Source organism: Pogona vitticeps, chromosome 3, assembly GCF_051106095.1.
Source record: "Pogona vitticeps strain Pit_001003342236 chromosome 3, PviZW2.1, whole genome shotgun sequence".
Taxonomy (NCBI): Eukaryota; Metazoa; Chordata; class Lepidosauria; order Squamata; family Agamidae; genus Pogona; species Pogona vitticeps.
In genome coordinates this window covers 5,991,904-6,018,169 of record NC_135785.1, presented here as the reverse complement: position 1 = coordinate 6,018,169, position 26,266 = coordinate 5,991,904, and the positions used below count along the sequence as shown (strand labels likewise).

At 43.4% G+C, this 26,266-nt stretch overlaps 1 protein-coding gene across 2 annotated transcripts in view; it reads left to right on the top strand.

Moving 5' to 3' along the window:
- Positions 1-10,733: 10,733 nt before the first annotated feature.
- The window catches only part of EIF4E2 (eukaryotic translation initiation factor 4E family member 2), a 35,107-nt gene continuing 19,574 nt past the window's right edge, over positions 10,734-26,266 (top strand). For both annotated transcript variants that reach the window (XM_020811491.3, XM_020811490.3), the window contains exons 1-3: positions 10,734-10,919; positions 20,290-20,404; positions 23,012-23,146. In XM_020811491.3, the coding sequence (XP_020667150.1) occupies positions 10,900-10,919; positions 20,290-20,404; positions 23,012-23,146 (270 nt within the window). In that variant the 5' untranslated portion in view covers positions 10,734-10,899. The remainder of the gene's footprint in view (positions 10,920-20,289; positions 20,405-23,011; positions 23,147-26,266) is intronic.

The following is a 26,266-nucleotide window of genomic DNA, read 5'->3' as shown; positions in this document are numbered from 1 at the left end:
AAGCTTTCGGTGATGAAAGATAATTGGAGCACGCCTGCGCTTCCCAGTCAGCAAGTTCAGGCAAGGAGGAGAACGATCTTTACCCATACCTTACAGAAAGTGCCAGTTCCACTCACGTTTCAGTCATTCTTCTGTCCCGAATATATGAGATAAAAGGCCCGCTTAGTCAACGAAGACCAAATTCCTTCAAAGAGCATGCCAACCAGCTAGCGTAAGAGTGAACTCACAAAGATGGAGCAGGGGAAAAGCAACTCTGAGAGCTGATACCACCCATAAATATTGCAAGAAGAAAACTTCATTAGAGGTGCCGGATATTTGTGGTACTGCTTAATTCGTCTGAGCGGGGAAAACACATTATCTGAATCACAGATAACATTCTTACATACTGAATCTGTTCAAATTTGGATGATGTGAACACTGGCTGAAATCCTGTTGCTTGACACAAGAAAGTGCACTACTAGACCATTGAATCAGTGAGCCAGTTTCTCCATAGGTTCCATTGATTCAAATGGGTCCACTCAAGTTGTGACTTGGTATACTAAGCAAGAAAATTTTGGCAAACACTCATGAGGAAAAAAATATATACTGTACCTACTTCAGATTGCAGGGGAAGGTTTGTAGCTGATCATATATTTGGAAAGAAGACTGTTTATATATTTCTTTTGTATTCATGAAAAAGGAAGTAGATTTTTTAAAAAAAGATCCTTCTGCTTATGCACAAAATCCTGCACAGCTGATGAAGTTTCTTCTCTTTCATAGACTCTGCTCTTTCTTCCTGATTGCTCTTATACAGGGGTGTGAATCTCTCCACCCATTTATCTTGGTGAGAAACCCCTAAAGAACCTCTGTGTGATGCCAGCTTTTCCTGCCCTCCAAATCCTGCCCCACAACCCACCGGATGCTGGATCCCACCACTCCCTGTGCCCTGCCATAACGGGGTCTCCCTGCCCACGTGAATGTATTGTCACCTTCCTCCGCAGATGCCTGAATCACAAACAAGGGTGGGGTCAGGGAAGGTCCGCAGGTAAGGATCTCTAGATATGCTATCAATTAGATCAGTTCCACTCCCAGGAATGCATCATTGGCTTTTCCCTCCCTTACTCTTTTCTTCTTCTTCTTAGCACTCCCTCAGAAGACTTTTCCCTTGGTTGCCAGCGTGTTTGGACTACCCGCCAGAGGACTTATGTGACACTGCATGCTGGAAAAATTATGGGAGCAGGGCCAGGGAAGAGAGGGAGGGAGGGAAGCAGGCAGGAAAAATTCTGTGACACTTTAAAGATGAACTGATTTATTTCGGCTTTTGTGGCTCAAACGCCACTTTGTCAGATACTTGAAGTACGTCCTCTTGAGGAGAAAGGCAGGCTATAAATATTTTAAATACATAAATGACTGGCCTGGAGAAATGGATTTTGAACCAAGAAAGTGCATTGTTGTTCATCGTTTAGTCATGTCTGACTCTTCGTGACCCCATAGACCAGAGCATGCCAGGCCCTCCTGTCTTCCACTGCCTCCCGGAGTTTGCTCAAATTCATGTTGGTCACTTCGATGACCCTGTCCATCCATCTCATCCTCTGTCGTCCCCTTCTCCTCTTGCCTTCACACTTTCCCAACATCAGGGTCTTTTCCAGGGGGTCTTCTCTTCTCAAGATGGTTGGACAGGGTCATCAAAGCGACCAACATGACTTTGACCCAACTCCGGGAGGCAGTGGAAGACAGGAGGGCCTGACATGCTCTGGTCCATGGGGTCACAAAGAGTTGGACACAACTTAACGACTAAACAACAACAGCAACAATTATTCAAGAATGCTTTTTTACTTTGCCTTGTGGCTCTTGGCAACTGTCTGTAGAGAAGCCAGTGTGGGCTTCTGGCTTTTAAGCCTAGATTACATTTTTCTGAGATTACTATCACTCTTGCCTACATCAGACGGCATGAGACAGACCAGGATCCTCAGATGGATCTTAACTGGGGCTAAGGGGGTGGATTGATTTTATGCTATCGTTTATGTTTAGATTTCAAGGAAAACCACTGTGTTAGTTTGTTCAGGTGTAACAGCAGACGTTGTGGTACCTTTAAAAATCAGCAAGTTTCATTTCCCACAGCATGTTGTGCACAGCAGTCTATTGTCATCAATACAAGGTATGAAGTAGCAGGTTAGATCGTTTGCAGCCTTCCCAGATTTCAAAATAAGCGTTAAAAGCCCTGCTCTGTATTGTGTCTTAGAAACGTGAGAAGCAGGCACACATCACAATCTTTTCCATATTTAGGCTGACTCTTAAGACTACCTGTCCACATTTGATGGCAGCTTGGTTAACTCTTTTAGTGATTACAATAATGTTCTATTTTATATGTTTGTTATTTGTAACTGTGATCAGATTGATTTCGCTGCCTGCACGTTTTCTCTTTGCCTCTGATATCCATTCTTTTAGCTGCTTGAAGTGGGATTGAAATGCTTAAGCAGTTCCCACCTCTGAAAAGTTGTGCTGAAGTTTGTGTGGGGGGAAAATAACAGCATTTCTGACCACCACCATCACTTTTTGATCTGCCTGGAACATTCCTACACCTCTTGGTATTTATACTGCTTCCTTCAGCAATTCTCAGATGCATACTTTAAAATAGATATGATACAACAGAATAAATATGTATCACAATAAGCATTGCGGAAAAGGTGATGAGATTAACGGCTAACCATTCCTGTTAAACAAATTGCATGAGCTCATCCGATGATTAGTTACATAGAAGTAAAAGTACCTTAATGAGAGTATCTTGAGACATCTTTGTCCCAATCCACCACAGCCCTCCAATGAGAGGAAGCCTTTCATATGTATTTTCTCCGTATTAAATATGGGAACAACAAAACGGCTTGGACCATATTTAATTAGGGCAGAAATGTTCTATTTCTTGGATCATATATATTCACCCTGGCACAGACAACTAAGTAAGCAATCTTCTGTAGATGAGAAAACAGCATCCACAGATATGACTGGGAGAGTGAAAAAAAATACCAGACTCACTTCATATTGTTGGGCCTTTTTGGTCTTAAGGAGACCAAAGATTTAACATCATGAATTTTTGCTCTTGACCCCCTTCCCTCCAGAATAAGCTTCCAACAGAGACTCGTTAGGTGTCTTCCTTCTGATTTTTTTTTACAAAATTAGTAAAACCTGTATTATTTAAAGCTGCCTTTTATTAGTGCTTTAACGATCTGAGATGTTCAAAGCTGTTTTAATTTGTTTCGTTCTGTTTAAAGATAGATTTTAGCTAAGAGAGTATTTGTTGTATAGTTTTTCCTATTATTTATATGTGATTTAACATTTTATAAATTGTCCAGAGAGTGCTTGCACTATTTGATGGCATACAAGTTGAAACAATGACTGGATAGATAGATAGATAGATAGATAGATAGATAGATAGATAGATAGATAGATAGATAGATAGATAGATAGATAGATAGATAGATAGATAGATAGATAGATAGATAGATAGATAGATAGAGAGAGAGAGAGAGAGAGAGAGAGAGAGAGAGAGAGAGAGAGAGAGAGAGAGAGGGAGAGAGAATATGCTTTTAAGGGGGAATCAGGGGAAATTGCATTTTTTCTGCTGAAATTCAGCAGCATACCATTAAATCTAAAGAAGAATCCCATTAAGGCAGTGAGCAAGCCTTTTTCCAAAGGAGCTTCTTCCTCTCACTCTCCTGTTTGCTTTGTAAGCATGTGTGTACATGTCTGTATGTATACAGACAGAGCTAGAAGCAGGCCCAGAGGGAGAGAGTTTATTACTTTTGAAGTATAATGAGTTATATATTCATTTCATTATATTATGTTATATTTAGTTATATGTTTATTTGATTTTCTTTTCTTTCTGTCCACCCTGTCTCCTGAGTGTAATATGCTACTGAATAAATAATAATTATAGCTGTAGAGCTCTAAAGGGAGGAGATGCAGATGCAACCACAGATTATTTTAATTACTTTTGGAGTGTGTGGCACAAGACATATCTATCTATCTATCTATCTATCTATCTATCTATCTATCTATCTATCTATCTATCTATCTATCTATCTGTCTGTCTGTCTGTCTGTCTGTCTGTCTGTCTGTCTGTCTGTCTGTCTAATCTATCTATCTATCTATCTATCTATCTATCTATCTATCTATCTATCTATCTATCTATCTATCTATCTATCTATCTATCTATCTATCTATCTATCTATCTATCTATCTATCTATCTATCTATCTATCTATCTATCTATCTATCTATCTATCTATCTATCTATCTATCTATCTATCTATCTATCTATCTATCTATCTATCTAATTTATTTATTTCCATTTCTATACTACCCAATTAGTGCCGTCACTCTCTGGGCAGTTCACAATGTACCGAAAAAAAATCATAAAAACACTATATAATAATGCTAAAAATGCAATAAAATACGATAAACCCTGTCGCTAGCTGAAAACTAGCTTTATATAAAAACACAAATCAAAACCCATTTGCGAGTCGCAGGACCATTTTTGCAATTAGTAGAAAGCAGCTTTATATAATTCAGTTATAACTAGCTTTCTGAAAACCGAGAGGGAGGTATCTGTGAAGATTCTCAGTCGTCTAGGGGTGGCTATCTGGAAGCTGAATCATGGCCACCGTACTTCTTACTTGTTAGGTTGAAATGTTTCGCTACTCATCCACAGAGCTTCTTCAGTCTGAGGAGAGTCAGTAGGAGACTACAAAGGCTACACCAGAAACAATCCAGATAGCGCAGGTGGAGGGAAGATGGGGATCTCCATCCAAATCCTCACTAAAAACAAAGCAAGGTGTGCTGCTTATCTACCGCCCCATAGAACCATGGAATAATGGAGCTGGAAAGGGCCTGTGAGGCCATCCAGTCCAACCCCCTCGCTCCAGGCAGGAATCCAAATCAAATCAGGTCTGACAGAGAGTGGTCCAATTTTCTCTTGAAGGCCCCCAAGAGATGGAGCGCTCTTTTTTTGCCACTTTTTGAACACAGGGGACAATGTTAGCCCTCCTTCAGTCATCGGGCACTTCACCCGTTCTCCATGATTTCAAGAAAATAATAGTGGTTCTGTGATCTCTTCAGCCAGTTCCTTCGATATCTTTGGATGCAGTTCATATGGCCCCAAGAATGTGGATTAATTTAAAGTAGTAAATTAATCTGCTGGAGGCAGGTCTTCCACTGCCTCCCGTAGTTCTGTCAAATTCATGTTGGTTGCTTCGGTGACACTGTCCAACCATCTCGTCCTCTGTCGTCCCCTTCTCCTCTTGACCTCACACTTTCCCGACATCAGGGGCTTTTCCAGGTAGTCTTCTCTTCTCATGAGATGGCCAAAGGATTGGAGCCTCAGCTTCAGGATCTGTCCTTCCAGTGAGCAATCAGGGTTGATTACTGCCTGGAGGAAAGTGTGTTCCAACTGACTTATCTGTATGTTGCCTTCCTAGGCTTGAATGTATAGCCTTCAACCTCCAGCTCCTTGCTGGTTTTATGTTGCGACTAGAGATGGAGACGAATATCAAAATGGATTGGCTTTTTCGATGAATATAGTTGATTCGTTAAATATTCGTCCCTTCATATCTGCGGGTTCCAGAGACCCCTGTGAATTCAAAGGGATGAAAAATTACCGATTTTTATTCCTCCTTCGTATTCAAACAAACAAAATCATTCTGCCTACCAGCCGCTGATCAGCTGATCGGCAGCTGATAGGCAGCTACCACCGCCCACAGCCACCCAACCCCACAGCTTACCCCCACACCCCCTTCCTTTCCCTACCTTAGCCCCCACCCCACTCCCACCCCATTACCTTAATCGCTGCTGCCGAGGTCTCCATCAAGCCACCGCAGCCATGGTGTGTAAAAAGGGAAACTGGCTGCTCTTTTTAAAGATGGCGGCTTCAGCTGCAGGTTCCCTACCTTAAATGAAGCCGGGTTTTGTTTTTTGTTTTTTTGTAATGTTGCTGCAGACAAACTCAATGCCTCATGCATGCCTCTCAGTGCCAAAGACCTCTCATTCTGCTGGGCCCAAAAATAACACCCTTAATACCATGGGCTTCTGTGCTGACTCTCCTGGGGGAACCCAATTTGTGGGTGAATAACTAGGAGTTCCGATGTCCAGTCTTCAGCAAAGTTGGCAAGTGTGTTGCGAAAAGACATAGGAAGCTCCGTTGTAATTCCGAATTCTCTAAGTACTTGGGGGGGTGCTTTCCTGGGGGTGTCCTCTTTGTGTCTATATATCTCAGGGGTCTGTGATCCAATGTTTATCAAACTCTCTGGAGTTGTAGAAATGCGACTGAGGAAGCTTCCCTGCAAATTTGGTGTCTCCAGGTGCTTGGGAGCAGTTTTATAGCCATTTAAAGTGAAGATGAATCAAAAGATTGATTTATTGATTCGTCAAAGAATATTTGTATATTCGTATTCGTTGATGTGATGAATCACGAATCAAAATGGATCACCATTTTTTTAAATTTGTCCCCATCTCTTTGTGACTATTTCCTCATTGTGTCCTGGCAACATTCCTAAGATGGCTGGCTGCTCAATAAAAAAATGAGTGGGTGGAAGAGAATGCCTTCCTCTGGCTAAGTGAGAGAGGCCTTACTTCTAAATCTGTATTTGAACATATCCAGGTATCAGAAGTGAGGGAAACTGCATTTTGTCTCACAGGTAATGGGGCAGAAAATGGGTTGTTACCGTTCCTTGCAAATTTTGGGTTTGCAATTTGCCTGTATTCTGGTTGCATACGCTTCTGCACCATATTCAGGATTCCATTTCAGTCTGGACTATGTAAATGTATCTAGAAGTAGACATCCTTCAGTTTTGGGAGACTATAATAACGTGCTCTTGGAACAGCATCTAGTGTGGCTGAGATGGCCAATTGGAGAGTGACTATCCCTTCCACACTGAAGAAATACTATCTGTCCCCTGTCCAGCTCCATGATTTGGCTGCTTTTGGGACGGCCTCTTTGCCTCAGCCTGCTGGACAAGGGTCTCTTCAAATTGGGAGAGGCCGTGATGCAACGCCTGCCTCCAGGCTGAACGCTCAGAGGTCGAGGATTCCCATCTGTTGAGATCCATTCCTAAGGTCTTCAGATCCCGCTTGTAGATGTCCTTGTATTGCAGCTGGAGTCTCCCTCTGGGGCGATTTCCCTGCACTAATTCTCCATACAGGAGATCTTTTGGAATCTAAACTACATTAGCCAAAAATCTGCTCACAACCTGAGTTCAATCCCAGGAATTCAGCTCCAGTTTGCTTCAACTATCCATCCTTCCAAGGTCAGTAAAATGAGTATCCAGCTCACTGGGAGGAGGGGGCAATGTGCAGCCTGCATAATTCTCTTGTAAACTGCCCAGCGAGGCAGTATATAAGCAATACACATTTTCATATGTATTTTTTAAAAAAATAAAAGAAGGAAAACCAGATATTTTTGAGAACCCAATTTGTCAGGGACTGAGACTTATAAGATATCCACAAGAAGAAAGTAAGTTGAACAGGGTGTAAAATTTTGTTCTGCTTCAGCCTAGAATTAACTCTTTTTGGGATAAAGGCCAGCTATGATGAACACAGCCTTCTGATTTTCTTCTTGATGGCGTACTAAGTTCTGTCGGAGTCTTAGGGAGAGGTTCAGTTATCCGTTTATCTGACCTGTCAAAGGGAAATCAACTATCACGACGTCAATTTTCCATTATACTTCTGGAAACCTTTCAAAGAAGATGAGTGAGATTCGACTTCAATTTTCTGCAGGAGCATCCATGGAGGATATGGTGTACAACCATTCATTGCTACCCAATGAGTTTTTCCACTTGGATCTCATTTCAGCCAGTGAAAGTTCTTGCTTATGGCGGCAAACCCTCTGTTGCTTGACCTCATTGACAATTTCAGTGTTTGGCTATTGTCAGTCAATCAGCTGATCAAGTTTCTAATGACTCATCATGTGTTGTAGTCTTGGTGTGGCCCTTCCTTTACCAGGTGCAAGGTTTAGATCTCAAACCAAAGGAGTGAGAAAATAATCAACATCCTTTATCAAGTGCATGATTTATGTCTCTGTCAGGAATGTGTCTTCTTAGAGCAGGCATTCCACTAAGGGAAGGAGCTAAACTCTAGTTCCCAGCCTCCACCACCTATGAAACCAAGACTGGGTGAGGTCTAATAGGTGTGTGTGTGGGCAACGATGGGCGAGCTTCTGACCCTAGATTTCCAATTACTCACTTATTTTACCTTAAAACTCTTAGCTGTGTACTTTAGTACTTACACACCAGCCTGACCAGGTAGAACACCCAAAAACAAAAATATCAAATAAAACCCTTGTGGCCAAGGCACTTCATTTAGGAACTCTCACCCTTGCCTCCAAGAATCACACTGGGGTAAAAAAATATAGAATATTTATTTTAAAAGAGAAAAAAGTTATAAAACAGAGAAAAATATAAAAATTACAATTGTACTTGTTAAATGCAAAGCATCTAGGCCTTAGGTAAGCTTCTGCAAGCCTTCCCCATAAAACAATAAAAGACTTACTAGCTAACCCTTTTACTACTTAAAGGTAAAGGTTCCCCTTGACAATTTTTGTCCAGTCGTGTCCGACTCTAGGCGGCAGTGCTCATCTCTGTTTCCAACCCATAGAGCCAGCGTTTGTCCAAAGACAATCTTCCGTGGTCACATGGCCAGCACGGCTAGACGTGGAACACCGTTACCTTCCCACCGTGGTGGTACCTATTAATCTACTCACATTTTTGCCTTTTGCATGCCTTTGAACCACCAGGTTGGCGGGAGCTGGGACAAGCGACGGGGGCTCAGTCCGTCACGTGGATTCGATCTCACGACTGCTGGTCTTCTGACCCTGCAGCACAGAAGCTTCTGCGGTTTAACCCACAGTGCCCCCACGTCCCCTTGTTATTTACTTGCTGGCTATTCTAAGTTACCTTGACTAAGTCTTCAATCCATCATCGCAGGCTGTAAACCTGTCCTCCATCTTCTTCTCCTTCTCCAACTTATCCTCAAACACCAAAAACTTACTTAAACTCCCCGTTCTTCCATAATTTAAAGCAAAGTCTCTGTCCTGTGACGGTATCCAATCTCCCTACAGTCCTTTGTCCGCAACTCCACGCCCAATCCTGTAACTTTCCACGGTCCTTCTCTCATCCCAGGCTGGTACGCCATTTCATAGGCATCCTTCAGTCTCGAGAGACTATGGTAACATGCTCTGAATCGAGGAGTGTCCTCTCCAGAGCATGAAGCCCGGGTAAGGTAATATGGAGGATAGGCTGTTACCCAAGCAGCAGATCCCCCCTCTCCACATCGCTGAAATAGTCCAATGGAAAGGCAAGAGCCAATACGACTGGTTCCAGCAACGTCGCAGGAGTTGGCAGAACGACACGAGCTGCCTTCGGGACTCCAGCTCCGGATTTTGCCTCGAGGTTAACTCCTGAAGCCTTTTCCATTGGTGGATATAGCCACAAGGCAGTGGAGGTTTGAAATCGGAGTTTTCCTTCTCCTAGATGGGCTGCCTTCCATGGCTGACGAGCCCCACCTACCCGGGGGTACGCCATTAGCAAGGCATGTTTTGGTCAGCACTCTTGGCTCATCTTCACAGGAACAAACAATCTCCAAGCACGACGAAACACCTGCAAGTCCTGGGAAATAAGTACTACAAAACCCATATCCTCACCGTCTCATCAACGAAGTAAGAGAGAAAGGATATATCAACAGAAATAAATATTCTGATTCGACCTGCAAAGCAAGCTGGGCAGAAGATGGAGAAAACTGTGGCACACCTGAGCGAACTCAAGTTAACCATGGTTTACTCTCCATGCCAGTACACGGCACAACAGGATTTTAGCCGATTGCTCCTAGAACGGAAAGCAAAGAGAAGAAATAGGAATGCTGTGTTAATTCCCTTGCATGGTGACTCAAGTGACGAGACTTGAGGTCAAGAAGGACTTAAGTCACACCAGTGACTTGACTCACTATTATTTTCAATGGGCTAGACTCGTGACTTGGAACCCACACTCTCCCACTCCGTTTTCTCATGGGGGGAATAAAGCTTGTTTTTAATAGGGACTCGGACTTGGGACTTGGACCCAAAGACTCAGATTTGTCAATATCCCTGCGCTATTGACTGGACAATCTAACCACTTAGGGCTAAAGGAGTTCTACAACCCGTGACCTCTTCAACACAAAAGGGAAGGAATGCTGTTTAAAAAGGTGACTGAAGGAGAAAATTGGGTCCTTTTAAGGTGGGGCAAAAATATTTTAAATAAATCCAATATATACTGAAGAAGGCTGAAGCTGAAATATTTTGATTAAATGTTTCTGTTTGCTAGTCTTGCAAGAAAAAATTATTATTGTTTTTTACACATACACTTTATATAAAACTAGGCTGATGCCCCCCCCAGCCCATCTGCAGAAATTCTGAAATTCTCCATTGATTTCAAAGGGCGGCTTTCACCTGCTTCCTGCTGCCGAAATGGTCTCCTGACTTTGAACCAGGAAAGGCCCTCTCCAACTCAGGGAGATGCCTCTCTTATTTTTTTGTTCCTATCTCTACGTTCCCAGCTCCTGGCACGCGGGGTGGGGTGGGTGGGGCGGGCCCCCGAAAGCTCCGCCCACAGAGAGAGCTTCCCACGGCAAGAGAGCGCCACCTGCGGCTCAAGGAGACCAACCCACTCCCTTCGGGGCGCCGCGGCGTCCGGTCACGTGGCCAGGCGCGATCCCTCTACCCTCGCCAAGCCGGCCGGAAACCGCTGCCGAGGGAGAAAGGTTCCGGGGTGGTTTGGGAGGGGGTGACGGAAGTCTCCGCGGTTTCGGGGAGCAGCGCCTGGCGGAAGTAGTTTGAGGGGGGCAGAGTTTGAGGCCGGAAGGGAGGCGAGGCGGCGCGACTGAGGGAGAGCGGCGGAAGAGGATGAACAACAAATTCGACGCGTGAGTCGGAGCCGGGCCTTCGCGACGGACACGACCCGGGGGGGGGAGACAGGGAGGGCTCCTCTTTCCCTTCAGCCTCGCCCGGAGCGCCGGCCCTCAACGGCCGTCGTGCGGGAAAGGGAGGCGGAGGCGAAGCGGAGGAGCCTCCCTCGCCCGGTGTGTGTGTGTGTGGGGGTAGGGGATTAAGGAGGCCCGGGTGACGCCCCCCTCTCGTCCTGAGGCCTTTAAGGGCTGCCTTGTGGGGGGGAGGAGGGCTGAGGGAGGCCCTGGCGTGTGGGGCCTCTCAGAGGCGGGGGGGGGGGAGGAGAAGCTGCCCCTGCCAAAATTCTCCCTTCGACCCCGCTTTGAAAGGCGCAGGAGCTGCTTTTGCCTCCCTCCTCCTCCTCCTTTGGCAGCTGTTGCTTTCCAGCCAAGGCCTTGGCCACTGAAGGCTGAGTGGTAGGGGTGATGAACCCTAAGGAGGTGGATGATGGTGGTGGTGGTGGTGCCTCGTTCTTATTTATTTATTGGTTGGTTGGTTGATTTATTGCTTGATTTATTGGTTGATTTGTTTGTTTGTTTAACTTCTATGCCGCCCATTCTACAACAATTATAATACAATTAAAAAGATAAGGCAATTAAAATACAATTAAAATGTATACTCTAAAAATTGGCATCAGGGCCCATAGTTCTTCTTGTGTGTCATCGAGTCAGATGAGGAGATTGGCGGCACTCAGGTTGTTGCGGCTGAGGGGCCCCTTCTGGGATCGGGACCATTGGAGGCAGAGCCTGGTCTGCAAGGGTCCCATTGGGCCTTCATGCTCTCTGGCGGACGGTGGACGTTTATTTAATGTTATTTAACAACAACAACAATATAGTAACATGCTGTCAAGTCAGTTCTGACTTAGGGTGACCTTTTTCCGGGGTTTTCTAGGTAGAGAATACTCAGAAGAGGTTTCCCATTTCCTTCTTCTGGGGGTGTCCTGGGACTGGCTTGCCCAAGCCCACACAGGCTGGGATGCACAAGTGGGGAATTGAACCCCCAACCTCTGGCTCCACAACCAGATGCCTATCTTACTGAGCTATTCAGCCAGCTTTCTATCCATATAGGACAGAGATGTCTGCTGTTGAAGAGAGAGATCCCTCTTCCTCACCCTAGGCAATCCATAAACATTCCCTGGTGCTTTGTCAGCCCCCGATAGAGAAAGGCTGAAATTGCAAATCTCTCTGTAGGAGACAAGTGTGTTCTTTCCCCCTCTATGGGCAGTTCACTGCCCTTCTATGTACTCTGTGTATACAAGTATGTTCAAGTAGCTGATCTAGGTTGTGGGCCCGTCCACAACTAGTGTCTGCCCTCAGTAGGCTTATTTGGTGTTTATTTGGCATTCAAGGCAAACATGTTTTGCCACACAGACTGGCATTTCTCCTGGAAGGCACAGTAGGGATTTCAGGTCTCAACCTTTGTATCTACAGCCAGATACCAAACTCACTAAGCTAACCAGCCAGTGAGAAGATAGAAGAAGCATCAACAGAAAGGTGGACAGTTTTGCATTACATTTGCACATGGTAATTGAGGGTATTGTTAGTGCTGCCAAAACTTTTCTGACTTAGGGAAATCCTAACAGGATTTTCCGGAGTGTGAGGGGTGTTGAAGGAGGTGTTTAGCGTTGCTGCATGCACACCTCCAGTGAGTTTCCATTGGTAAGCAGGAATCAGAACCCTGGCCTCCTGAGTCCTTATCCAAGACTCTTTCCCAGTAAACCACACTGGTTCTCAATTTAAGTTTGTGTATTTAAATATAGTCATAATTTTGCATACCCTGTATAGCCAGACTAACTTTCCATCTATCAACAAGTCAGCTGCTAGCTTGCTTCTTCCTATTATTTTTTTCAGAAGGAGCTGGAATGAATGGGAGGAAGAATTTTCACCTTTAGAGCAGGTAGCTAATTGAGTGTTTGCGGTAAGACCAGAGTGGCACTGGTAATAATTTGATTTTGCCATCCGTCTGGGCAGAATTCCCAGCCAGTCCGAGAGAAGTAGGTGACTACCCACCCATAGAAGCTGTCAGTGTCTTCCTTGTACTTCCTTCCTGCATGTTGTTTCTGCCACTAGAGAGGAGAGAAGCAGAATGAGGTGACTGGACATCCAGTGAGATTGTCTGAAATTGTGCTTATCTCACCAAATACTTCCTATCATGCAAAGGTGCATGAGAAAGCGAGCTCAGTAAATCCTCATGCCTCCCACAGTGCATTGTGGTGCTTTTCTTTTTTGCTCATTGCGGAGGTGGCATAGGAATAGCAGGGAAGTAAGAGGACTACTGTAAAGATATGGGCTATCAGTCCCATAATTCAGGCTAAGGGATTCTTGCTGAATTATGGGACTAGATGTCATTAAATACTGATAATGTTGCCCCCCCTCCATGTCAAGCCATAGGTCCAGTACCCCAGTATTGCTTTCAGCACTCTTATCTTCATTCTGTCTGATGCCATCCATATGTGCTGAACTATGATTCCCCTGTGTAAGTATGCCTCCTTGACTATAATAACTGCTAATTAAGGATAATGAGATTTGTAGTTCATTGCATCTGGAGCATGTCCAGTTTTGAGGAAGACTAATCTATATCGATCGGCAGCAGCTCCCAAGCTTTCTCCCTCCACACCTGGTGATGCTTAGGAGGAAACGTGATGCCAAAACACATGTTCCATCAGTTGACAGTAGCCCTTCTTCAGAGTTGGTAAAGAAAAGGTAGGGTTGAGTAGCAGCTGTTATCCCCAAACCTGTGCGGTCATGTAGGGCAGACACTAGACTCTTGTGGTATTTTAAAACCCAGTCATTTTATAGTGCAGACCTTGTGACACATCTTAAAAAGTAGACTCTGGACATTGGTGTCATGTGTAGCAGAAAGAGTGACGGACTAGGAGGCCTGGATTTGAAACCCTAAATAGCCATGGAAGCCGACTGGGGCTGTGGAACTGGTAAAACTACCTCTTTAAAAATCTCACCTTGAAAGCACTGTCATGGTCACTCTAAGTGAGTTCCGGCTTGACGGCACAGAACAACAACAAACGTTGGTTCCCAAAATGAGGAGAATGGGTGAAGTAAATTCAAAGTGGGGATATGAAGCCGTGAAGTATCCATAATAAACGAAAGTGCTAGAATTCCATTAGGGTTTCTGCCATCATAAGTCTAATTGCAGAAATCATGGTGATGAATTACCACTAATTAACTATTTACTACTTGCATTCCTCATCAAACATCAGGTCATATAACTGGCACTCAATGAGAAATGTAAACAACAACTTGTTATTTAGCAGCAATTCACCACTATGGTTTATGCAACTTCACTTAGGCCATTTTAAACTTCCATTAAGATTCTGGCCAATCTATTTATCTGGTTAAATCTTGTTTTTAATTTCAAATTTTATATTGCCAAATTAATGCAAAATAGTTTTTCTACCAAACTCCGGGAGACAGTGGAAGAGAGGAGGGCCTGGCGTGCTCTGGTCCATGGGGTCATGAAGAGTCGGACACGACTTAATGACTAAACAAAAGTTTTTCTACAACATTTATACTCATTTTTCATTTTAAATTGTTAATCTCATCTCTTTTAATTTTTTTATGCGGTTAAGTATTTTTTATTAAAGTGAGTTGGGTGGAAGTAAAGAAAGGTGAGGACATGTGAGACTTTCCCAAAATTCAGAAAAGGGACATAATATTGAAAAGCTTGGTAACTGCTGTTTTTTATTATGAAAGTTAATATAATCAAATTCTTAGTTTTAAGATTCCGTCAGATTCTTTTCTGGTTGGAGAAGGGCCCTTACTTAAGGGTGAGGCCAATGTTATGCATGCCGAAGATGCTTCTGTCCCTTATACTGTATTCCTATTCCTTTTTGTTTTTAAGAATTAAGTAGTAGACAAAAAGGAACACACTTTTCCCCCTGAGAAGCTCGGCGAGTCGGAACAGATCATAGATGTACATATGGGCTAGATGTACAAATAATCTGTCCACTTACAGCTCCCAGTGTTCTTATGTTTTTTGTGTGACAAATTAACACACTTTTCTAGAATTAAAGAAGATGTTAGGTGTATATGATGTTTGAATAGCTCAGTGGTTTAAGTATCTGACTGCGGAGCCAGAGGTAGACTCTAATTCTATGTTGTACCTTCTGTGAGTAGAGCCAGCCTGGGTGGGCTTGGGCCAGCTACACAGTCGTCCCAGGGCACCCCAGAAGAATGGAGTGGCAAAACACTTCTGAGTATTCTCTACCTAGAAAATTCTGCAAAGAGTGGCCGTAAGAATTGACTTGAAAAGGGTCGCTAAAAGTCGGAATTGACTTTATGGCATATGACAATGTTGGTACAATGTCATTTTCTAAAGTTTGAAAAGAGCCTTTGGTTTTAGGAGGAGCGCAAGGTGTCTGTGTTTTCCATAGTGGTATAGAAAAGAATTTTGGCAAGTGTTGTTTTTCCTGTAGGGTGACAAGTTGTGCCCATCCAAATTCCATATATCAGTTGAAAGATGCAATCCTCTGCATCAGCGTTCCCGCAAAGCCTCCTAGGCACGCAGTGCTTCCTTGGGCACACACAGCCGACCCAGCATTTTGGCCAATTGCCTTCCAGTGGTGATCAGAATCACGCATACGGAGAGCGGAGCTGCTGCTCAGCGTTCTGGAGAATTAGGGAGTGCTGCATCTGCATTCAGCCTCTGTATCTAATTACACATTTTAACTGGGATAGTTAAACCAAAGAGTGAAGGAGTAACACATTTCAGGTGGCTTTCCTCCACTAAAGCCCTACCAGTACAGTACAGTACCTTGCTCTTTCCTTCTAACTAGCTTGTTGGGGTGCTAAGGGGAAGCCTGGCAGGTATTCCATGGGGGTGGGGGTGAGTCTTCTAGCAAATCACAGGGCAGGCAGAACATTCAGTGACCTTGATAATAAAGTACCCACCACCAGTTTCTCCTTGGCATACAGGCTTGCACTCTGCAGTTAATTAGTATTTTTATCTTTTTTTCCTTTGTTTTAACAGTTGTGTGTGTATCTGGAGGAAAATCAGTATGTTTCTCTGTACAGTAGTTGTTGCCTGCTAAGCTTTTAACGGAGCGACAACCCTAGGGAGGGTAATGTATATCTGCTGACTTAAGCCCCCAGCTTTCATCTCTGAGACAAAGCAAAGTCTGAGGATACGTGTATGTAATGCACTACCAGTGCACTCTTATAAGAAAGTATTGTGAGCTAAATCTAACTAGAATTGGTATTAATCCATGTTAATATGCATCCCATTGATTTCAGTAGGCCTACTCTAATTGGAACTTAAACTGAATTTACCAGTTGCTTGTTTCAAAATGTTGTGAAACTAACTGGAATAAACACAGTCAGAATGTGTGTCTACAGTACTTCTGTTTGACAGTCATTTAGCACTAATGTGTTGAAGGCATTGACTGGGAGAAAAGCAAGGCAGGACAAAGCAGCAGAAGATAGGAAATAGGGTATGTTGGAATGGACCCAGAAGGCAAGTGAAGAACTTAGACATGGCTGTTGATAGAAACATTTGGAAAAGATCTGTTAAAATATAGAGGGGTGGAAACTGGATCAATACTGAATTGGAGGCTGTTTAAGGTGAAAGAGCACTGTTGCATTTATTTACACAGTGTCATCAATATGGTGTTTTTATCTTATAGCTTAGAGTCCCCCCAAACCTTGCCATTTGAAATGAAATAAGGAGAAGTATTAAGAGTAGAAAGGAAGGACAGATCCTGAAGCTGAGGCGCCAATACTTTGGCCATCTCATGAGAAGAGAAGACTCCCTGGAAAGGACCCTGATGTTGGGAAAGTCTGAGGGCAAGAGAAGAAAGGGGATGACAGAGGACGAGATGGCTGGACAGGGTCACCGAAGCGACCGACATGAATTTGACCCAACTCCGGGAGGCAGTGGAAGATAGGAGGGCCTGGCGTGCTCTGGTCCATGGGGTCACAAAGAGTCAGACACGACGTAACAACTAAACAACAACAAATTAAGAGTAGAATACCTACTCCCAAGTTCAGTTCTATGTGGATTCCTCAACAAAATCTGACTCTGGGCACTACATGGTCTGTCCTGGTTGGATGGGGATGGGGGGAATAAACTGTGGTAGAAGCCAGATCTGAGGATTAAGGATTTAAGACAAGGACTTCATAGAAATTATGGAAGGAGGATTGTATGTATGCAGAAGGAGGGAGTTCCAGGCCTAAAGAGCAGGAGGAGTGAATGAATTGAGTCATTTAAAAGAGCAACTGATCTTTAAGAGTCTGAGGGTGCAGAACAGAAGGGCCAGTAATGGTGGGCAGCAGGGAAGAAGACATAGAAGCGGGAGCAGATGAAGGGGAAAGATGAACTCAGGAGTGTGTTGTGAGGGAAAGTATGTTTAGTTTTGTCTTCAGGAGCAACTAAATCAACTCCTGCAAAGATGACAGAAAGGTGCTTTTTCAAAGCCTCCCACTGTTGGAGAGTTCTTCTCATTACTTTCGGACGGGCCGCTGTGAGAATCCAACAGATGTTGTTGCAGCATTGCAGTGGAGGCTTTTGAGGGATCTGTGCTGTAATAATCCATCTAAATGTTTTGGCCGCGTGACTAGAAATCATGCTGACCGAAATTCTGCTTGGCATTAGCCCCCCAGTAGGGAGCAGTGCCCTTTTTTATATCATTCACAAAGTTAATAGAGTGTTGTATTAAAGCCTTACTGCAATGAGAAACAGAGAGATTTGGGAAACTTTTGCTTGAAAGGCCAGCTTAGTGCTTTTAGAAAGAAAAAAACACTGGGGGGGGGGTAGGTCAGCAGTAGGCATCTTGCTATAGATCCAGAATCCACCCCAAAGCAGCACCATGTAATACAAGGATGTCTACGTCCGCTGTAGCTTAGCTGCTTCTGTGGACTTCTTCTTTCCCCCAACTTCATAGAATAGTGGGGTTGAAAGGGTCCTATAAGGCCAAGGAGTCTAACCTCCTGCTCAAGGCAGTAATCCAAATCAAAGTAGATCTGGCTAGATGGTTGTCCAATTTTCTCTTGAATGCCTCCAGTGTTGGAGCGTGCACCACCTCCCAAGGTAACTGGTTCCATTGTCGTCCTGCTCCAACAGTTAGGAAGTTTTTCCTGATATTCAGCCAAAATCTGGCTTTCTGTAGGTTGAGCCCATTATTACGTGTCCTGCATTCTGGGATGATCGAGAACAGATCCTGCCCCTCCTTTATAGGACAGCCTTTCAAGTATTTGAAAAGTGCTAGTGAGTTAGAAGATCTTGCATCTGTTTCTTTTAATGGATTTTTAGTGGGATAAAATCCATCACTTTGTTTTTAAGCTGTGCATAATTATGCTCTTTTTTTGAAATAGCATATGCTGCTTGTATGCAAACACACACACCCAACTGAAACTGTGTTTGTGCTTTGTTTTTGCCTGCATTTGAAATAGCCAGATTCTTCTCTCGGAGATGCCCCCAGCTGCCTGGTAGTGTCCGAGAACACACAGTGCTGCCTCTGGCCGTTATCCAGTCCAAGCAGGGCTGAGAGTCTTTTCAGTTGTGCTGCTGGAAATAGTGGCACAGGTTAAGCCTCAAGCAAGATTGCCTCTCTGTTTTGTTGCTGTTTTATAAATAGCAGGAAGTCTGTCTTGTTCTTCAGAACTTTTAAAGGGCATCTGGTTTGTTTATGATCTCCAATTAAAAGAGGGCAGGGAGGAGAGATAATTACCTTAAAGTTCATGCACACCAGCTCCTTGTAAATGCCATAGATCCTGGCAGAGAATCAAATAACTAGTTATTCCCCTCCCTCCCCAGTTGTGTTTGATGATCCAGATACGATCGTGGGTGCAAATGAGAAGAGGAAAACCTGAGCTGCTCTCCAGACATTGGGATTGCCAGGAAAAGGCTTAACCCCTAACCAAAAATGGTGGCCCTTAGCCCAGCCATTTTCTTTTATGAGCTAATTATTGCTGTTCACTCATTCTTTTTCTTATGAACATGAGTATTATTTTCATTATTGTTGTTGTTGTTTAGTTGTTAAGTCGTGTCTGACTCTTCGTGACCCCATGGACCAGAGCATGCCAGGCCCTCCTGTCTTCCACTGCCTCCCAGAGTTGGATCACATTCATGTTGGCAGTTTTGATGACCCTGTCCAACCATGGGTTTGACATTGTTTTTCAAGATTTGTCACTGAGGCACCATTTGAATCTCAGTCTCCTGAGTGTAAGTCCAGCAGTAAGTGTTACAACCATACTAGGGCTGGCAAACAGAGTAAATATAATAAGTTTAACATTTTGTCTCCGGGGTGGAATGGTACGGCTTGGACTGAAAAGCAGCCTAGAAAGAATTTTCTGTAGCTCTTGGAATATATGCTGTATCTTTACTGAAAACAAAGATAAATGTCTTAAAAGGTTCATTGGATGATAACAAAGAAAGAACAGCCTTTAGAAGAAAAGATTGTTAGGGATAAATTGTGTGTGTGTGTGTGTGTGTATGTGTATGTGTGTGTGTTTGTGTGTGTTTGTGTGTGTGTGTGAGAGAGTGAGAAAAAACAAGCAACCACATCCTATAAGCCAGAACTGAATAGCTGATTTTTATTGAAGTCAACAGAAGAAATTTATGAGCTCCCATTCTGTGTTCTTCCAATATTCCATGCTTCTGAGGCTGAACTTGGGCATTTCCCCCCCTGCGATGATGATGCTCATAAGCTCCCAGTACAGTGGTGCCTCGCTAGACAGTTACCCTGCATGACAGTTTTTTCGCTAGACATTGACTGTTTGCGATCGCTATAGCAATTTACCAAACAGTGATTCCTATGGGAGAATTTCGCTGGAAAATGTTTGGTCCCTGCTTCGCAAACCGATTTTTGCTAGACAACGATTTTGACAGCTCCCTCCGCACTCGCAAAATGGGTGTTTTGGGGATCTAAGCTTCACAAGACAGCTATTTAAACAGCTGATCGGTGGTTCGCAAAGCGGATTTCCTATGGCTGATCTTCGCTAGACAACGACTATTCTTCCCCATTGGAACGCATTAAACAGGTTTCAATGCATTTCAGTGGGAAAATGCTTTTTGCTAGACAGCGATTTTGCTAAACAGCGATTTCAGTGGAACGGATTATCATCGTCTAGCAAGGCGCCACTTTTTGTGGAAGTGAATGAAAAGTTTTGCTTTGGACCAGACAAAGAAAGATGAGGAACGGGACATAGGAGTCTATTGAGCTTCCTGTTCTGCCCATTGGGCCATGATGTCAAGTGCCACATTCAGTGTCCGGTTGCTCGCTCTGTTTTGAAAACACTTCCTCAGTCGGTTCATCTGCTATTCCTTCATGACTGAGGCAGCGGTGGTCTCCGCATGCTTTTATAACCGGATTGCTTTCCTTGTTTTGTTTTCTAGTCTGAAGGATGATGACAGTGGAGATCATGACCAGAATGAAGAGAACAGCACACAGAAAGATGGTGAGAAGGAAAAAAATGATAGAGACAAACCACAAAGTAGCACCAAGAGGAAGGTAGGTTCTTATCACTAGATAGGGATGTTTAGAGGAGGATTTGGTTAAGCAGCTGGTAGCCTGAAGTGTTGATTGGGGTGGGGAATCCAGAATTAGTTGTGCAGAGGAGTGTGTGTTTCAGTGTTTCCTCGGAAGAGTTTCGGCGAAGAATAGAATCGGGCAAAAGACTCCCATTTCCTGCTCTTATTAAGTGGCACTCATGGGGCAGTGATCTCAGCAGGCCCACATTTCAGGTCTCCGAGGCTAAAAGGGGCAAGACCCCCCCCCAAAAAAGGTTGATACCGTGGATATTACATGGGGGGAAAAAGAATGGGTTTCTTTTTTTTAAAACTGGAAAATTCTTAAGTTTAGGTCGTGTGTGTGTGTGTGTATGTGAGTTCTGGAGTCCACAAAACAGCCCATATTGCAGCAGAAGGAGCAAGGAAATGTTTTGTGCCTCCCCCCCCCCAAAAAAACCCTGGAATTTGGAGGGGGAAGAAGGGGGTCAGAGACATTCATAAAATTCTGTTGGGTGAGTAAGGGTGGTGGGCATTTTAAAAAAAAACTGGGTGAGGATGGCTTGCAAGCTATAGGCCACCTGTTGCCTATCACCCTTTAGGGTGACCAAGACATAGACCCTGGGCCAGCCATCCATTTTTAAGACCCTGAACCCCAGTGACACCGCTCTGTGTAAGTCTGCAGGTGTCTATTTTATTGCACAGAAAATACATCTGCTGTTGTGGAAGGTGCAATGAGGGATAGGCTTGCCCTTCAGTCTGGGTGCTAGTGGAGGTTCCTAGGCATCACTGACTATTTGACTCTCTCCCTGTCAAGGGCCCTTGCAGTGTACAGGAGCCATATCTTGCTCAGGTCACCTGTCACAATGGCAGAGGTGTTATTCTGATGTTAGATGCATGGAACTTTGAAACTCTCAAGTATTAAAATGTCCGCTCTCCTACCGGATGCTTTTTGGGTTTGGTTCTTTCTTGTCCTCTGTCAGCAGGGAAAGCAATGAGATTGAGATTATCCCTAGCTTTGTGTTAAAAGATCCCCATCCCTGGCTTAGATTTATTTATTTGTTTGCTCTTATATTTGCTGCAGACCCGTCAGGGTTCAGCTCTGTGCTTTTCATCCGTGACTGGTTTTTCAATAGGACACTTGAGAACCTTTGCATCTGGTCCGTGTCTTTCATTAATGCCTGCATTTTCAAGGGCCCTTTCTTTTCATCAAATGTGATTCAGTAGAAATCACTCTCCCTAGGATTGTAAATGCTGTAAGCTTTGGATGTGTTCGTTTGTGTACTTGTAGTGCTAAGGACACACACACACACTCACACAAACAAACAGATGAAATAGCTTGCTACCCAGTGGCCAATAGGCAAATCAGAAGCATTTTTCCTAGATTTCTATTATCTGTTCCTGTCCTCCCATCACACAAGACACGAGGCATCCATAAGGATATAATGACTACTTGCAAATTGTTTCATCTTCAGTGAAAACCTGTTGAAAAATGGGCAAGCGCTGCCAGCATTTTCACCCTTCTATGAAAGCAAATGGGCTTTATAAAAGGGCAACATCCTTACATTTCCGTTTAAACCTTGCGTTTTTACACAAAATGCAATTTCTTTCTCCAAAGACATATCCAGGATTCCTTCACGAAAAGTGCCAGATTGTGGGAAATGCACGACTCCTGTAATCTTGCCAGTCGGAATAAAATATCTGAAATTTTTCAAACATGTTGGTCTCTGCAAGAATTAAATAGAAGATTTACATCCCTGCCACTAACTAATTCTACTGCAGCAGTATCTCCAAAAGTGGCCTGCAGGGGCCCATTCAGTTCTTCTGTGTATCCTGTCATGGATAGTTTTGAGGGAAACTGATGGAATTAGAGAGTTTCCAGGACTGTCGCTATTGAAATGTCCTGACCCTGGCAGGAGAGAAAAATTTCTTGGGGTGCGTCTTTCCTGGAATAATTTACTCAGGAAGAAAGAGAAGGTTTAAAAAAAGAGGTTCTTTTTGTTTGCAGTTTCTTAATTCCAGAGTTTGCTGTCAATATTAAAAGGTGAGCATGATTATTATTATTATTTTTTCCAAACTCTCAATTTTTGGGCTGGGGTTTTTAGGTTATTGCTTTTCTTTTTGGTGTTATTGTTCACTTGAAAACCTTGTATGGTGTTCTACAGATCACCTTGGCTCCATCTGTCTTCCCTGATCTGAAAGGGAAATAGATTTTCCATTTCTGGGGGCAGGATGTTGGATTTAAGCTCCATCACTGTACTGTTGGAGGCATTTAGAGGCTGACAGACAGAGTTCATGAACTGGGCTGGTCCTAATGAGTTGCTTGTAAGGAACAGAATATGTCCCTCACGGGGTTCATCTTCTGCCAACTTGGAGAAAATCTATTGTTGCTAATCTCTGACATGAAGTATAGTCAATTCCAGCCAGACTAATGGTGTGTTTCAAGCTATTAACAGAGATGGGATTTCAGGAAGAAAACGAGGCTAAACTGTTTTTTCACGCTCGGTGGTGGCAGGGGATGGGCAGGCTTCTAATGCCGCAGACATCTCTTTCAGCTTTATCTTTCAGAGGAACGCAAAAGGATAAATGAGTTTTTCAATTCCTCTCCCAGGCTGTGGTTCCAGGGCCAGCGGAGCACCCCCTGCAGTACAATTATACCTTCTGGTATTCCAGACGGACTCCCGGGAGGCCTACCAGCTCTCAGAGTTACGAACAGAACATCAAACAAATTGGCACCTTTGCCTCCGTGAGTGTGATTTCTGCCGTGTCCCTTGGTTAAGAGGGAGGGAATGCATTACCTGCGTAGGCAACGATACTGGGGATGTAAGAGTGGAGGAATCTCTCGTTTTTTTGCTTCCTGTGATATCCAGTTTCTTAAAACCTCAAGTTCTTTTGTCCCGCTTTGGAGGAGCAATGCCAGTTCTTCTAAAAATAATGAACAGAACCAGATTTTCACCAAGTCTCCAGATGGGAAGAGGCTTTAGTGCAGCAATTGGACAGAGTCTTTACTGACAAGGTGCCAGATTAAATTCCTGGGGGGGCCCTTCTTTGCATGAGAACCCCAGAGGGCTCTAGATCAGATGGATGACTTCCTACAGGCACCTTCCATGTTTTCAGGAGAGTAGCTGTCTAGCTTAACCCAGCAAAAAAGGAAAAAGTTTAGTGGCCTCTTAAAGGTTAACACGATTTATTTTGCTTAAGTATTTGTGGTCTTATAAAAGCTTATGCCAGATGTAACTCATTAATCTTGACCACTGCAGTCTTTCTTGCTTCATTTGTGTTATGTTCAGGGTGGATTTGATTTAAGTAGAATTGATTTAAATTTTTAAAAATCATTTTTAATTTTTTATATTTAAATAATTAAAAAAATTAATTGTGATTAATATCCTGTGCCATATAGAATCAGTGGGGATTCGGTAAGCAGCTCCTCCCTACGTTCCATTGATTCAAATGAGCTAACTTCTACTTAACTTTAGCATGTTTATTTATTAATTATTTTCACTTCTATACCATCTCCTTAGTGTTATCACTAAGGGTCACAGCATATGATAAAAATACAATAAAACACAATAAAGCCTGTGGCTAACTAAAAACAATTTACCTTTAAATAGAAATATGCAATTAAATAGAAATATACAAATATAGTGGTGCCTCGCACAACGAGTGCACCGTAGAACGATGAATCCGCACAACGGCCCCTATGGCTCAAAATCGCAGAGTGAAGGTCGGTAAGCGGTTCGCTTACCGACCTTCGCTTTGCGACCCGCCGATCAGCTGTTCGGCGGCTTCAAAATGGCCGCCGGAAGCCCCAAAATGGCCGCGCGCAGCGTTTTCGCGCCCTTGTTAAGCGAGGGGAGGGCGCGATAATGGCTGCCGGCCATCGGAGAAACATCGCTGTACGGTGAGTAAAGCTGCTATTGGAACGCAATGGCTTTTTTTGATCCGTACAGCGATGTTTTCACACAGCGAGGGTTAATCTGGAACGGATTAACCACTCATTTGAGCATCTCAGGTCAAAAATTCACCACTAGTAGAAAGGAGCTTTATGCAATTCTGTCTTAATTAGCTTCCTAAAGACCAAGAGGAAAGGTGCCTGGTGAACCTCGGTGGGAAGCCTAGGCTTTTCCTTAGTGGTTGGCTCTCTGAGATGGGGTTTTTAAATGGATTGTTGTTCTCTGTTGTTTTTTAAATGTGTTTTTAGTATTGATTTTATTTACCATTTTAAATATAATACTTATTTAATTCTTTGTATATTTGCATACAGTAGGACCCTGTATCAGCTGGATCAATATCCGCTGATTCACTTATCCACAGTCTGAAAATACTGTACTGTATTAAAAATATTAAAAGAAAGAAATAATTGTTAAAAATCCACACGTTTTACCAGAATTGGCCACCAGGGGAAGGCAGAGACCGTGCTATGAAGTCTCGCTCTCTTTGGGATTTCTTTCTTTCTTTTACCATCGTTGTTCCCAAACTTTTTCGACACCCTTTCCTCCCCGCTCCTGGTGGCTGAACCCCTCTACTTACTTACTGTTTTTAAGCTTTTAAGTGTTGTATTTTAATGATATAAGTCACCTTGGTTCCTTTTAAGGAGAAAAACGGGGTAAAAAATATTTTAAATAAATAATCCAGAGGTGAAGGGGGCCATGATCGAGAAAGGTTGGTTCCTAGTGTTGGGTTTTTCGGCCTCCTTAGGTATTGCTGTTCTTAACATGAAGGATTATGAGGAACAGATGAGTTGGGTGCTATTTTGGGGGGAAAGACATACTGCCAAGTATTGAGGTCCTAAACCATTAAGGGCTTTATAGATCATGATCAGTACCTTGAGCATGGAAACGAACAGGGAGCCAATGAAGGCATGCCAAAACTGGGGACATGTGTTCATATCTGCTAATTAGTTTGGCCGCTGCATTTTGAATTTGCGGAAGTTTCCACACCAACTTGAAGGGAACCTATGAAGAGAGCATTACAGAAATCTGTTTTACAGAAGTTGCAGGTAGAGTAGCACCATTTGAGTCAATGGAACATCTGGAGGAAGTTAAATTCCCATTGATTCATTGGGCCGATGCTTGTGCAACCTACTATCCTAAGCAACAAGATTTTGGCCATTTGTGAACTTTTTGTGGATCAAATCCATGAAATCTTCCTGTGTCTGAAGAAGCAGATTTGATCCACAGAAGCTCACACTGAAATGAATGTTATTTTTAAAGTGCCATGACATTTTGTCTTTCCCCTCCTTTCTCCTTTTAATTTCAAGAAAAACAGGACATGTATCTCAAAGGAGGATTGACCCAACCCAGTCAGTCTTCCCTTGTTTGTATATTTCACTTTCTCTTGACAATGTTTGCTCAGAAATCTTGCCAGTTTTAGAATGAGAGAAAAAACTGGCTGAACAGGTTTGATGCACTAAAACTCAAACAGCCCAGGTGTCTCTATTGCATTGTTGCCAAATAGGGTGTGGTAGGAAGAGGTTTCCCCTTCTTGGATGCAAACCTTAATGTTGTGTGTGTGTGAGCAGCAACATTCAAGCTAACATTTGTTAGTACTATGCAAAAGAAAGCAGTGGTAAGCAATTGCTGAACTTTTCTTACCTTGAAAACTCTACGATGAGAGGTCGAGAATGAAACAAGAAAGAGCACTGGAAGATGAGACTTCCAGGTCAGAAAGCACTCAGTCAACTACGAGGGAGGAGCAGAGGACCAGTATAGAAAGTTCTGCCAGTAAAATTACAACTAGATTAAAGCCAAAAGGACATATAGTAGCTGACATGCACAGAAGTGAAAGGAAAGTTCAGTGCTGAACAACACATACAGTTTGAATATGGAACGTGAGAAGAGATAGATGACAGATTACTTTGAAGAGG